At 31.4% G+C, this 14,747-nt stretch overlaps 5 protein-coding genes across 7 annotated transcripts; 3 read left to right on the forward strand and 2 right to left on the reverse strand.

Moving 5' to 3' along the window:
- The first annotated feature begins 33 nt into the window (after window positions 1–33).
- Atg1 (serine/threonine-protein kinase unc-51-like protein Atg1) lies at window positions 34–3,412 on the forward strand. Its single transcript, XM_035087597.1, has 9 exons — window positions 34–423; window positions 534–626; window positions 715–765; window positions 825–894; window positions 974–1,150; window positions 1,217–2,287; window positions 2,378–2,874; window positions 2,962–3,097; window positions 3,219–3,412. Exons 1-9 carry the CDS (start codon window positions 334–336, stop codon window positions 3,290–3,292), a joined length of 2,259 nt encoding a protein of 752 aa, XP_034943488.1. The 5' UTR covers window positions 34–333; the 3' UTR covers window positions 3,293–3,412.
- Window positions 3,413–3,585: 173 nt separating this feature from the next.
- Tspo (Translocator protein) lies at window positions 3,586–4,370 on the reverse strand. The gene is made up of 3 exons (XM_035087603.1): window positions 4,229–4,370; window positions 3,940–4,152; window positions 3,586–3,850 (listed from the first exon to the last, which is right to left on the reverse strand). Exons 1-3 carry the CDS (start codon window positions 4,334–4,336, stop codon window positions 3,662–3,664), a joined length of 510 nt encoding a protein of 169 aa, XP_034943494.1. The 5' UTR covers window positions 4,337–4,370; the 3' UTR covers window positions 3,586–3,661.
- A 317-nt stretch (window positions 4,371–4,687) lies between these two features.
- Window positions 4,688–6,252, forward strand: Nprl2 (Nitrogen permease regulator-like 2). The gene is made up of 5 exons (XM_035087600.1): window positions 4,688–4,832; window positions 4,925–5,016; window positions 5,085–5,241; window positions 5,319–5,805; window positions 5,875–6,252. Exons 1-5 carry the CDS (start codon window positions 4,722–4,724, stop codon window positions 6,234–6,236), a joined length of 1,209 nt encoding a protein of 402 aa, XP_034943491.1. The 5' UTR covers window positions 4,688–4,721; the 3' UTR covers window positions 6,237–6,252.
- A 48-nt stretch (window positions 6,253–6,300) lies between these two features.
- LOC118069487 (cilia- and flagella-associated protein 45-like) lies at window positions 6,301–8,641 on the reverse strand. The gene is made up of 3 exons (XM_035087634.1): window positions 8,540–8,641; window positions 7,411–7,824; window positions 6,301–7,343 (listed from the first exon to the last, which is right to left on the reverse strand). Exons 1-3 carry the CDS (start codon window positions 8,639–8,641, stop codon window positions 6,333–6,335), a joined length of 1,527 nt encoding a protein of 508 aa, XP_034943525.1. The 3' UTR covers window positions 6,301–6,332.
- Window positions 8,642–9,628: 987 nt separating this feature from the next.
- LOC118069473 (hybrid signal transduction histidine kinase A-like) lies at window positions 9,629–14,741 on the forward strand. Of its 3 annotated transcripts, XM_035087614.1 has the most exons (5): window positions 9,629–10,134; window positions 11,122–11,356; window positions 11,597–12,001; window positions 12,086–13,695; window positions 13,764–14,741. In XM_035087614.1, the coding sequence occupies exons 2-5, from the start codon at window positions 11,137–11,139 to the stop codon at window positions 14,628–14,630; spliced, it is 3,102 nt and encodes a 1,033-aa protein (XP_034943505.1). In that variant the 5' UTR covers window positions 9,629–10,134; window positions 11,122–11,136; the 3' UTR covers window positions 14,631–14,741. The 3 variants fall into 3 exon arrangements, with proteins under 3 accessions (XP_034943505.1, XP_034943504.1, XP_034943506.1); XM_035087613.1 differs by having other exon boundaries at window positions 11,122–12,001; XM_035087615.1 differs by lacking the exon at window positions 9,629–10,134 and having other exon boundaries at window positions 11,163–11,356; window positions 11,590–12,001.
- Window positions 14,742–14,747: the final 6 nt, after the last annotated feature.

The following is a 14,747-nucleotide window of genomic DNA, read 5'->3' on the forward strand; positions in this document are numbered from 1 at the left end:
GAGCTGGCTGACATTTTGTTACATTTCGTCCAACTCCACTTGATCAAACTTCGGTGTTACTCATCAACTTGATTTTTTGTAGACAACTTTTGTACGTCTATCGATAAAACTAAACCATTAAAATGGTTTATTTATTTGCGTTAAATAATGTCGTCTGTGGGTGACATTAATTTTAATTGAAAATTGAATTAAAGTATGAAGTTTTTGCAGTCAAATCTTGACTTTTCTTGTATTGATCCCAATGATGCGCGATTCATCTCGCTCAAAAGTGTGTTTATAATTTTTTTCGTTCTGTTTAATATTTTTTCAAGTATTTATTAAGATTCAAGAGCTATGGAAATAGTTGGTGATTATGAATACAATACAAAGGACTTGATTGGTCACGGTGCTTTTGCTGTTGTCTTTAAGGGTAGACACAGAAAAGTAAGAATGTTTATTATTGTTGCTATACAATTACTTCTTTTTTGTTTTGACGTTTTCATATATACATTTTTACCGCGAAGAAAATATAATTAAATTATGATTATTTTTAGAAATCAAACTTTGTGGTAGCAATCAAAAGTATAACAAAGAAAAGCTTAGCCAAATCACAAAATCTTTTGGGAAAAGAAATCAAGATTTTAAAGGTTAGATTATTTATTCAACTATTTAAACATTTATTCTTTCATTGCTTGTCAATTACTTATTGAAATTTATTAAATTAATCTATTCTAGGAACTTACTGAGCTACATCATGAAAATGTCGTCGCTTTATTGGACTGTAAAGTAAGTTAATAAATTATATAATTGAAAATTGTTTGCTATAATTATTTAAATGTCATTAGGAGTCTAATCACAATGTCTTCCTGGTTATGGAATATTGCAATGGTGGGGATTTAGCGGATTATTTAGGTGGTAAGTGTTTACTAAATCATACTTGATGTAATAAAATATATTAATAAATTGTTAATTTGATTTACAATTCAATTCACAGCTAAGGGTACTCTATCTGAGGACACAATCAGAGTATTTTTAAAGCAATTAGCAGGAGCTATGAAAGCTCTTCATGCTAAAGGTGTTGTTCACAGAGATTTAAAACCACAAAATATTTTATTAAGTCACAATTGTGGAAAAGCATGTCCACAACCACATCAAATTACTCTGAAAATTGGTAAATTTTTTTTTTAATACCAAAACCATTATTTTATTTAATATTTAATAAAAATTTAAATTTTAGCTGACTTCGGATTTGCAAGATTTCTTCAAGACGGCGTAATGGCAGCTACTATGTGTGGATCTCCTATGTATATGGCACCTGAAGTAATAATGTCACTTCAATATGATGCAAAAGCCGACTTGTGGTCTCTTGGTACCATTGTATTTCAATGTCTCACTGGAAAAGCTCCATTTCAAGCTCATACACCTCAAGCTCTTAAGCTTTTCTATGAAAAGAATTTAAATTTTGGTCCTAAAATTCCACCTGGAACATCACCCGAACTTACCAATCTACTTTTAGGGCTTTTAAGACGTAATGCTAAAGATCGTATGCCTTTTGATGAATTTTTTAACCATTCATTTCTACATGGAGCACAAGAAAGTCCTCCATTACCTTTTGCTGAGTTGCCTGCATCTCCAGACAATATTCAAGAACCTCGAAGTGGACTTATTGCTGCTTCGGAACCAGAAACAAATAGCCCATGCTCCAGCCCAGAAGATGATTTTGTTCTAGTTCCAAATGATTTGGGTAATGATATTGAAAATAATCCCAATTCTCAGCCGATTAAGTATACGAAACAGACAAGTAAAGAAGCAGTAAGTCCACCACGTCCTTGTTTTTTGCCAATTTCGGAACCTATTCCAGTTCCAACTCAAAGAAGCACCGTTCATCCATCGTCTCCATCACCAACATCTCAAACAGAAACAAGTGTTGTACCACGATCACAACCAATTAGCATGAAACGCAATGATGATGCATATAAAAGTCATGCAGTAGATATCGGATCTCTAAGTCCACCTAGTGTACAGTTTGTTATTGGAACACCACCAGGTAGAAGACTTAGTGAAACTCCTCCACCACCAAATACATGGCAAGTCAGTCCAATAGCCAGGCATTCTCATGTCTCAACTGGAACATCACCTTTGAAAAAATCTTTGGGAACTAATAGTGCATCGACTCCTATTCTCACTGGACCACTAGCAGTACTAGGTTCACCTACGGCTAAAGCTCTTCAAGATAATAATAATACTATGAAACATTCACCAGTGATCCCATTTGGAACTCGAGCTGTTACTTTACCTGAAATTTCTGGTAAGTAAAAATATTATTTTTTTTCACTATCAATACTTGAAAACTATCCAAAGCATAAAATAAAGAATAATAAATTATTTTAAATTACAGAAGCAGGTAGTTTTCAAAACTTTTTTCCAGAACTTATTCCCTCAAATTCGGATGATCGTCCATTGACATTTATTGCTCCAGAACTGCCAGAAGAGACTCTTCTGGAACGCGAGCATAACGAAATCTTAGCAAAGCTCAATTTCGTCGTAGCTCTTTGTGATTGTGTAATTGAAGTTTCTAGAACTCGAGCAACACCACTAGGTGCTCCTCTTGGTGGAATTGAACCAGCAAGTAATGCGTCTACCAAAAGGAGAGCAGAACAAGTGATTCTTCTAGTGAGAGCATTACAGTGGTTGAGTTCTGGTCTTAGCCTTGCTACACAGCAGTTGGAAGCAGGGAAATTACAACCTACAGCTACTGTAAAAGAGGTTGTAAATACGATGAATGAAAAATTTCGAAGTTGCTTAGCGGAATGTAAACAATTAAATAGCGCTGGTCTTTTAAGACAAACAGGAGCAACTGCTGATAAAATTCTTTATAATCATGCAATACAAATGGTATGATTATTTTATTAATTGAAAAATAATTTTCTAATTAATATAAATAAAGTAGAGGACATTAAATATTTATTTTCATAATAATAGTGTCAATCAGCTGCTTTGGATGAACTCTTTGGGAATCCAGCAGAATGTTTCCAACGTTATCATACTGCACAAATACTTCTGCATTCATTGTCTCAACATGTGAGTCACAGTCAAGACAGAGCATTGCTTATCAAATGTAAGTTTATTTAACAAGTGAATTGTTTATCTATCTGTTTTGGAAAAAAAATATTCCAAGCTTGTAATAGATTCCTTCAATTTTATTATCAAGTTTTAACGAGTATTAAATTTCATTTTAGATAAAACTGCAGTAGAAAAACGGCTTTATGTTCTTCAACAACAAGGATATATTTACGCTACAGATCCAACGTAACGATTGATTCTTGGAAGATGATACAAAACTTAGATTTAATCATATATGAATTTCGATACTTTAAACTAATAGAAATCAACAAAGTAAATATGATAAAAATATAAAGTAGATGTGAAAAGATCAAGGTGATAAAGGTATAAAGAAGAAAAGTAAATTTTATTATATTATTATTATTATAATTATTATATCATTATTGTAACCGATTTGTGGTTGGCCAACTCACATTTATTTCTTATAAAGTAATAAAAATATATACACTATAAAAAGTGTGGAAAAAATAATAATTATAATAATTAATGTCTAAGAAATAATTTATTCACTAAAAAAAAGTATATTATTATAAAATGTTTTTATCTTTACGATACCATTTTATTTCTTCTTTTCATCATCAGTGTTCATACTTTTATTATCACGATAAATTGCATAGTTGAGAGCAGTAGCAAGAGAAGTCCATGCAAGATAGGGTAAAATTAGGTAACCAGCAAGTTTATTGACTTGGTAGAAGCTTACACTTAATGCTGCAGTGCTACTCCATAAGAGAATGATTTCATACAGAGCCTGCAAACAATAATGAATAAATTAAGTAACATTAGATTCATGCGAATAAATCAATAATTTGTAAAAAATTAAATCAGTCAATAACATACCAATTTAATGTTGTGTGCTCCAAAAAATATTGGAGTCCATAACCAGTTTAAAGCTAAGTTTGTTCCATAAATTGTAAATGGAACAACAGCTTTTTCAAATCCACCACTCTCTTGGTAGACTAAATAAGATGCATATCCCATTGAACAATATAATCCAGTCCATACTGGTCCAAATGCCCAGTTGGGTGGGGTCCAAGATGGTTTTTTAAGGAACTTGAAGCAATTATAAATTTTTTAAAAGTTTAATAAATAAAACATGCTCGAGTAACTATGCTAAATAAAGCATTACCTTATACCAAGGACCGATATTTTGTCGAGTCACGTATGCTCCAGCCCATCCACCTATATTAGGATGAATAATTCCAATGACAGCAGGCCAAGAAATTTTTACTGGCATCTTTTATGTACTTTTTCAACTGATTAAGTGATTCAGTCAAGGAAAACTTGTTTTATTTTTCCTTCAAATTCTATTATATCTATCGCGTGACGTGTTACTCCAAATGAATGATAATTTCGCGCATGAGAAGTATAGGTTGTGTATTTTATACTAGCTAGTATGAAAATAATTTTTTTTTCATTGTTGACTATTGATGATTCGCTGGATTTCATATTTCCCACCTTATAAACTTATCGCTATTTGTTGAACATCTTCTCTGGCAACAGTTGTCACAAACAATAATAAATGTGAGGTTAGGCCTTTAAATGAAATGATTCGATGAAAAAAAGTAAATATTTTTTAGAAGAAAAAAACATTAATCTATTGAACAAATATTTTAAGAAAAATGTTATATTCTAATTCTAATCATGAAGAAAATAGTGATGATAAAAGTGTCATTAGATGTATTTTTTTCTCAGAATTTCATCACATAGCAGGACCAAAAATTACCTGTCAGGTTAAGTTTACTCATAAAAAATTATATATTTCTTTCTAAACACTAATTGATTTTGTATAAATAATTTATAATTACCTTATTTATAATTATAGGTTCCTGACAATTATGTTTCCAAGGATATATTCGATAATGTTAGTGTATATATCATTCCCAAAGCACAACTTCAAAGGAGTACTCTCACAGTGTATGAAATTTTTATTTTTATGTCAGTTTGGTTGTTCACGTTAGTAAAGAACTTGATTTTATTTTTAGAACATTAAGAGACTGCAAAATTTTAGGATTTCCCGTAAAGATTGACAATAAAAAGTATGCTAGAAATGCTTTCTATTTTAATTTATGTTTTGTATGTGACGCTGAAGCTCGAACAGTCCACTATGAGCCGGTGGTGAAAAAGATGTCTGATTTTCTGGTAATAAAGATGAAATAAATTTTAAATGTATGTATAATCATGTTAACAGTTGCACTTTAATTAATATAATTTAATAGATGGCTTTAGAAGTGGAAAATGGTTTTTTATCTTCAGTCAGTGATGATAAAACTCGCCTTACTGAGATGCTCAGACAAGTGATGAATGATCTCAACAGTCATAATATGTGCACTTTAACCGAAGGAACAATGACAACTCATCTGAAGGTGGTTCGATTGGCAGCTGAACCTAAACCAGTTCTTGATCATCAAGTTCCAGTATTTCTAGTGAATCGTGATACATTCTGCAGTGATCAATGGGACCTTACAACTCAACAAGTATTACCTTACATTGATGGATTCAATCACGTTGCTCGTATTGCTGCTGAAGCTGATGTAGAGAATAATCTTGTAAAAAGTTGTGTACAAAATTTAGTCTATTATGGAGTAGTTACTTTGATTCCTATATTTCAATACTGTAATGTTTATACTACTACATCCAAGCTTGGAACGTTAGCAGAAAATTCAGATTTACAAAGGAGATGTGTCAATTACGTATCTAAATCATGTGAGAATTGAAAAGTTTTAATATTATTAACCATAGTTTAATTTATTATTAATGTTTATTTTAATATAGGCCGACAACCAGCACATCTTCGTGATATTTATAGAATGTACGCAAGTATGACGCATGGAACGAGTGTAAGAGACTTATGCCAGCGTTTAAATCCCCAGAATTTAATGATAAACGAAAGAAAGCTTGTGCAATTCGGATTAATAGAAGGATTGATTCGAAGAGTTTATAAATATCCAATTTATTTGAAAGGATCATTTATTGATATTGACGAGAATGGTGAAGACTGTAAAAGTGATCCCATTTATAAATATTTCACAGGAGCTTATAGCCTTGATGAAATTTGTTGTAATACTGGTCAGTCAGTGGCACAGATTGATGATATCATTGAGAAAGATGCCAATGTTGTTGTTTTATTTAAATAAAAGATATTTAATGAAATCTCCATTACTTATATTATCACGAAAATTAATTTCTTCATAGAAATGGCTTATCAATGTATTATTTAAACTTTCATATATTTAGTTAATTTTGTTAATCAAACTTTTAACTTCATTAATATACATTTCCGGTACTTTATTTTTCCTCATTTCTTCGCATTTCTTCTCGATAGCATCCTTAAGTCTTTTAGCTCTCATTTCTATTTCTGCACGATTAGCCATACCTTCTTCAAATATTTTCCTCCTTGCTTCAACTTTCTCTTTTTCTCTTTTATTAACCTGTTTTAAAATTTCATCCCGATATCTAAGAGCTTCAAGACGTTGTTTTTCTTGTTTCTCTTTCTCTTTGGCAAGTGCTTCTTTCTGAACTGCTAAAATTTTTTCAAATTCACGTTTATCTCGTTCAATTTCCATTGCTTGACGAATTTTCCGATTTTTTATTTGCTCTTCTCTAGCTTGAGCAAATTGACGCTGAGTATTCAATTTATTAATCGCTGCCTCTTTTTCTTTACGTCTCCATTCTCGTTCAACTTCTTCTTTCACACGTATGGCATTCAACTCTTCAATTTGTGCTTGAAAATCTTGTGCTTGAGCTGCTTGTGCCATCAATTTCACTCTTTCTTTATCTTTTTGAGCTTGGATAGCTCTCTGAGCTTCAGCTTTAGCAGCATCACGTTCTGCCTTCATTTTCTGGTACTCTTTTATTCTCATGTCTAAAATTTTGTTTTGTTCTCGTTCCATCTCTTTAAATTTCATGAGTCTTTCATTTTCAGCAGCCAATTCTTTTCTTATCAAAGCATCTCTTTCTTTTTTTTTTCTCTCCTTTGCTATTTCTTCATCTTGCCAAGCAATATTACTCAAGTTTATTAGTTTCCCTTCTTCCAGCTTTCGTTCAAACTCTATTATTTTTTGCTCTTCATTCTCTATTATCTGGCTTTTCAATAAATTAGCAAACGCACGTTTTTTCGCAGCTTCTTCCTCTTCTTTTCTTTTTTCTTCTTTTATTTTACGCAGTCTTTCTTCTTCCATTATTTTATTTAAACGTTCCTCTTCATTATTCAACTCTTTTTCAATCAATTTCTTCTCCGCAACCTGATAATTATTTTCAAACAAAAAATTAGTTTGATTTTTTATGTAAGATTTGATATTATTTGTTTACCTGAAGGTCTCTTATAGCTCGACACTTAGTTTCTAATATCAATTTATTACACAACTGCATTTCTTCTTCTTGTTCAAGTCTTAAATTGTAAGCCCGTTCAAGTAGATGCATTGTACGTGCTTTAGCTTCACTTTCAAATTCATCAAGCTTCCCTGATTTATTTTTAAGCTTCTCAATATCTATTTGGCGGATCTTTTGTTTACGAGCCATACTCTCAGCTAATAATTGATCTTTCTTCGCTTCATGCTCAATCAAGCTTTCCTTCTTCGCCACTTCATTTATTAAACCTTGAGATGCACATGCTCGTAAGTATTCATATTCAGACTTTGATATGATCTTCGCTCCTGGATAATCTTTCCTTGATAAAACACTCTTGCAGGGAAGTCGCAAAGATTTTCCAACATTCTCATTATGCTAAAAAATATTGGTAATTAAGTTTTTTATTTTTTTCAAGTAACTGTAAAAAATTAAGCTAATTAGTAACAAGAAATATTATAACAAAAAACAATAATTTCGGAAGTTTAAATTTAATCAATCTAAGATAACCTAAATAAATATTTAAAAAAAAATTTAATGAAATAAAACGTTTGAAAATTGTTATAAATCTTTCCAACATGTAAACCGGTTAGCACATGGTGCTATAGTTCAGAGATGGTCACACAACTGCTTTCATACATCTGATGAGCACATTTTGTGGATTCATTCATTCAGCCCATTCATACTTTTATTAGCTTGTTTCCCTTTTTTTAATATTCCATATTTATCCATAAAAACTGAATTTTATTTATCTCAAGTCTTTAAGTTAAATACAGCCCCAGGGATCTGTTTATCATTAGTAGTAGGGACAATTTTATTAGTTTACTTAGAATTCAGACCTTAGTTACTGGGGCTTAGAAGTAAAGATTTCTAGGTTTAATCCTAGATAGTAAATTTTACAACTTGAGCCCATTCTGCAATAAATTTAATTTTCCAGAAATTTACAGCATTCAAAAAAATAATGGCCTTTTCCTTTGTAATTCCATTCTAGTATCCCTTCGTCAATATTCTACTAACAATTAATACAATGTGACTGAAGAATATTGTTGCCTATTGGGATGGTATTATGATTTTAAATGACCATGACGCTTACATTCTTTCTGCTGACCGTCAGCTTTTGCACTGGAGCAGAGTATGATCTCCTTGGATTGTGATGACGTCGAGTCGATGTTTGACGTACAATTTCAACACTCATGATGATTTATTTCAATTAAGTTGAATTTTATTGACAAATATTTACAATTTACACTAAATTAAAATATAATTTGATCAATGTTTATAATAAAGACATTTGTTGAATTAGAAATGTAGACATGTTCATGCTTGTTTTTGGTTGTAATCAAAAACCCATGTATATTAAAACACGTTGTGTTGTTTGTTCGATACAAATCAAGTAAGAAAATATAGCGGGATGACCTGGATCGATGTTGCTATTATTTTAATAGACTGACGTGTAACCATCAGAACGGGGGAGAGATTATGTTATGTTCATGGAATAAAATTTTATAGCGCACCAATTGTAATTACTCGTGTCATTTGTTATTATTGTCATTTTTCCCAAGAGTGACAATTGCACGCAATCAATTATATAAAGTGTTGGATATATAAAAATTAAAATATTTCCTTCCAAAACTGATATATGTTCTAAATGTTATCGTCATTAAAAAACTGGATTATGTTAATTGTTGTACTAATTTCCGATAATGAAAAATGTTTTTTTTTTAAAAAAGATTGTTGAAACATTGAAACTAATTTGACGATAAGAACTCTAGTTTAAGATAAGTACATAATATCCAAAACATGATAAAGAAAAAATAAAAGTGGAAACTTAAGACCACACACCAATAGGACACATGACGAGAGTTTGCAATATTAATAAACTACGTCAATAAGGGATTCGTACCCTCTCAACTTTATAAACTTATTTCCCTCTTTAGTTTCTTTTACCTTAGAAGTAAAATAACAAAGAATAGTTACTTGCATAGTCTAGTCTATAAATAGACTATTTGAAATAGAATGTATGAAACCTATCAACGAAATCGCGGGAAAACATCTCTTTAACAATCGAAATTCATGTCTATAATTCTCACTCGGCTGTCTATAATGATAAACAGTAGTATTTATATGATGAATGATGATAAGTAAATTTAAATAAGTTCCGGTTCTAGTTGAAGGCAATAAAACCTTTGGATTGATAGGTATTGATGCGCGCAAACTCCTGCGACTTTGAATGACCACGTGGCCCTGGAAGATGTGACCCGACAGTCAGAAGTGCACCAACCAGCATTAAACACAGAAGTGCGAGAGTGATTTCATCATTTTCAATTACTATCGGCGTTTGTTTATTAGTGAAAACTCATTTGTTATGTAACCTATATAGACAATAATTATTAATATTTGATAAAGTGTGTGGTGATAAAAATTGTGCGTTATTATGCATAGACATGTTTTTTATAGTGTAATATTATTATCATAATGATTAACACGTTATCATACTTATTACTTGGTTTTAAAAGTTAAAACCGTGAGACCACCCGTTGACATCGATACACGTTTGTGCCGGTTGCCGGTTTCAGACAGTTGTTGTTTGTCATTCCACAGATACGTTAGTATCTAACAGCGTAATAATAATTTTAAACAAATTTTTATCTATTTGGACAAGTCTGTAGTGTGTAAATATTCCGATTGGTAGGTACTGGATTCTCCACATTTATTCTTTTTATTTCTTTTGTGATTTAAAACATCAATCTTAGATAATTTATATTTATAGTTATCAATTAAAATAAGTATTTAGTGTCATTATTAATTTTTCATTATCATTGTTCTTTTTTTTATAATAACTTAAAAAATTCCAGTAATATCCATTTTAAAAGTCGTTTTTAATTCCGTCGCTGTTGTAATCTCATCTCATGATATTCGTTTAGAGATGACTCAAATATAATGAACGTCATCAAAGCATTCTTTGTTATGGTACCTATATACAAGTTCAAAGATTTCCAGTATTGATAAATAAGTGTATACATATATCATTTATATTTAATACTTTAACATACATTAATGATATCAAGATGATTTTAATGAATAAAAAGTTTTTTATTTTTCAATTAACAAAGTATTTCAGTGAATTTTATTCATTTGAAAAAAAAATTTTTTAATATTTTTAGAAAGATCACGCAATCGTGAGGTTTCGTTTTAAATCATCTATATATTGCTTCTGATAGTGTAGTGAACTCTACAAATTTTTAATTTATTTATAAAGACCTATACGTTTTCTAGATATTATTACGTACGTATATAAAGCAAAGAAATGAACAAAGGAACTAGACAGCAAAGTTCATGTATCGTAAATTATAAAGGGTGGCCTTAACGGTATCCCCTACGTTAGAACACAGTAGTAAACATACTTCAATCATTTTTCTGTCATTTGTACTTGTAAAGAGCTGATCTAAAGTCTTATCATCGTCCCTACTCGATAGTTGAGCTCTATATCAAGGCATAGAAGATATAAGTTCTATGTTGAATACTTGAAGAAGGTATAGCTTCTACGAGTCTTTATAGTCTTTTCAGTTATTTTATTACCATACAAACTTTTCCATTATTTTCTATACCTTTCATAATTATCATCTCTTCAATCAGCATTATAGAGTGTATGACTATAATTGTAAGTTTTGATAGGTTACAGACTTTACAATGATTGACTCAACACGCATCCAAGGATCTAGTGGACTTGCAACTGCATTGAAAGATCGATCCACATGCCCTATTCCAGTTCAACCGAATCGGTCGTTACCAGTACGTCCAGCACCTCACATACCATGTAGAGCTATCACATCAAAGAAGATTACCAATGATCAACCGACATCTAATACAGTTAACATACCAACACCATCCATTTTATCAAATTTACAAGGTACTCTTACATCAACATCTTTATCTTCACAAATGCCATCGTCATCTCCATCATCATTGTCATCGTCATCGTCACAATCATTAATGAATAATGTTCCTCAGCAATATTTTCGGTGTACTCTTGATCTCACGAAAATTGATGTTCCAACATTGCAAAATACTTCTTGTCAATCTATCATAAATATTGTTGAAGCAAAAAAATGCAATAAAAAAAATAATCAGAATATTTCTAAGCGTTTAGGAACAAAAAGAAAACCGGATAATGGATATAACAAAAAATCTCATGAACATCATTTTATTGACATCTCTAATAGTCCTGAAAGACATGGTGTCGATGATCTTTACTCAACAACTTATGAAAATAACAATAAGAAAATTAGTAATGAATTGGAGAAAAATGGTGAAATCATCGGTAAAAAACGTCGAAAAAAAGGAAAAAAACCTGATGATGAGGAGATTAATAGCTTAAAGATACCACCATTAAGATTAAAAAAAATACAAAGTTTACAAGAAAACCAAACGAGTTATTTGGAATCTATTGATGAAGATGAAAATTCGACGAAAATAACTGAAAATAAAAGACCACTCTCTGTATCTACATTTAGATATTATCAGCCAGAAGATCAAGACAATCGTAACTCAGAAGGTTAGTAGATAACGAATAATTCTATTCATTAGTATCATTTACAATAATAATACATTTACGTAAAATCTATTTATTGATTTTCAGGCATTAGGCCAATCAGCAAAGAACACGCTAGTAAGTATCGTATTGTCACTGGCCAAACTCCACCCTATGATGAGCGAATTGACTCATCGACTGCTTCAAACAAAAACGTGAAAGAAATGCGTTGCCACCAAAATAAACTAAAACTGAAATTACGAGAATTGAAGAAAAAAACTGTTGAGCTCAGCAGAGTGATGTTAAAGACTGCTCTTACGTCTCCATGTACTCCTGTGAAAGAAACTATTGACTCTTACTCAGAACAAATTGAAAAACTCACAAATATGTTAAAAATGATTCCTGAATCGGTTGCGCAAAGTAACACCGATTGTGAGATAAATAAAGATATCGTTAAGATATCATCCCAGGTTTTACCAACCAGCAGCGATGATTCTTCATCTTTTTCTACAAATAATGAAAGAAATATATCATCATTCAACAACTTACCTTCACCAGAACCACCAAAATTATCACCAAAAATAACAGGAGATTATGAAAATACAAATCCAAGTCAAATAAGAAATAGTCCACCTCATTTACCTATAGCTACTTCGAATAATGATAATGATTCTGAAAATGATTGGGAAAATTGTGAGCTATTTAAAAAGTTATTTAAGCAAGGAGAAGATATATCTAAGCCGTATAGTAATATTGGATCCACGGATTCATTAATTACTTCACCTATTATTACGACTACAACAGGAAGTGTAATTAGTGAAGAAATTAATATCGAAGATAAACCAGAATTTCTTGATTTAACGTTGTTAGAGATGCCTAAGACTGAGGTTAGTGTAGATACCATTCAGAATAATGACGATGAAGGGAACGTCGGCGAATTAAATATGCAATGTGAAGTTAGTGAAGTGTTAAAAATTGATTTAAGACGTTCACCAAGTCCTGAAGAAATGATTATTGACACTACTAGTACGTTTCATAGTTTGAATAAAAGTAATGACGATTGTGATGATAATTCTTCTGTGAAAAGTTTGCATATTGATGTTGATTATAATGAAGAAAATGACACAAATACTAATGACATCCGTGATAAGAGGAAATTGCCAGATACTACGTCGACAATTCAATCGATTATGACTTCATCGTGTAATGTATCTTCAGAACATACTAAAAATCCATCAATTGGAAATAGAGTGAATGGTGAAATTGATCCAAATATTGCGATATCAAATGAATTTCCTACTCTTGGTAGCTGGTTGGCGAAAATATCTACAAAACTTCGAAATCAATTATCAAAAAATGCTGTGTATGATGCAAATAATTCAAAGCAACAAATAATTGTTAATAATAATAACAATGAAGTACCTGTTTATGACCAAAATCAGAATTTTAATCAAGAACTGCCAAAAAAAGTAATTAACTCTGCAACTTTAAACACAAATAGTATTATTGAGTCACAAATGAAAAATAAACAATGGCACGAACAACAACAACAACAACAACTGCAACAACAATCTCAAATAGTACAAAGGGCGCAACATGACAGTTTAACAAAATCTACACCTTCAATATCACCGTCGATACATAAAAAAGTTCCAGAAGTGGAACAGCCTATATATCCTCAGATATTAATGGATAGATATTACCCAAGAAATTATTCGGTAAGTAATCAATTACTTTAATAAAATTTATAAATTTTTTTTTTAAAACTAATGAACGATTATCATAGATGGATCCATATAGACCTCCATTAATTCATTCTCAAAATATTCAAAATGGGCAATTACCTGATATGCAGAATGGTCCAAAGCAATATCACATGAATTCATCGGTAGCATCTATGGTGAACCCAATGTCAGTGACGCAAAATCCAGGTTTACCATATTGGCATTCAACAGTTCCTAAGCCGCTTCAAGAACCTAAAAGAGCATACTCAAATATTCCTCTTGGGTATGATCCAATGGCTCTTTCAAAACGTGTTGCATATCCTCCAATACATCCCATGATGTCACCAATGGCCACGAATTTCGTTAATCAACAGTTTCAACAAATGCACCAACAACGTCAACAGCAACAAATACATCCTTCTCAACAGCAGCAAGTTCAATACGATAGAATTTGGCCAAAACCTACTATGTGTTTACAACCTTCTGATGCTCAAATGCAACCAATGAACTATCCACCACCTTGGAGAGGTCCTTTATTACTTGGTCCTGAGAATTTAGCTGCTAGTAGAAGTTATGGTTTAAATAATAATTGGACTTCGGACCCATGTAATTTATTATCTACATTGGCTCCTACAGCATTACAAAATTTAGCTGCTCCCTATCAAATGGGACCTCGAGTTAGAAATGTTAAAGAACGGATGGAGCAAAATCGATCTTGTGAAACCCCGCATCTAGCTAAAGTTACCTACAGTCCAAATACTGCAAAAACTTATGCATGCTCAAATTGTGGCCTTCGTGGACCTTTATTTAAATGTCTTGGGTGTGAAATAGCATATTACTGTGATGAATCTTGTCAAGCTAGGCATTGGAATAGGCATGTTGTAGTTTGTCCAAAAAAAATGCCGAAACTCAAAAAAGTTGTACCTTAAATATTAATTGTATTGTGCCTTGATCTATTTTTCTGTTTTATATAAGTATATTTTTATGTGATTTGCTATCGATAACAAATGTTTATTTTAATAATCATAACGTGATTAATATTGATA

The sequence above is a fragment of the Chelonus insularis genome, unplaced genomic scaffold (assembly GCF_013357705.1).
Source record: "Chelonus insularis isolate UGA/USDA-ARS -01 unplaced genomic scaffold, ASM1335770v1 contig_410_pilon, whole genome shotgun sequence".
Classification (NCBI taxonomy): Eukaryota; Metazoa; Arthropoda; class Insecta; order Hymenoptera; family Braconidae; genus Chelonus; species Chelonus insularis.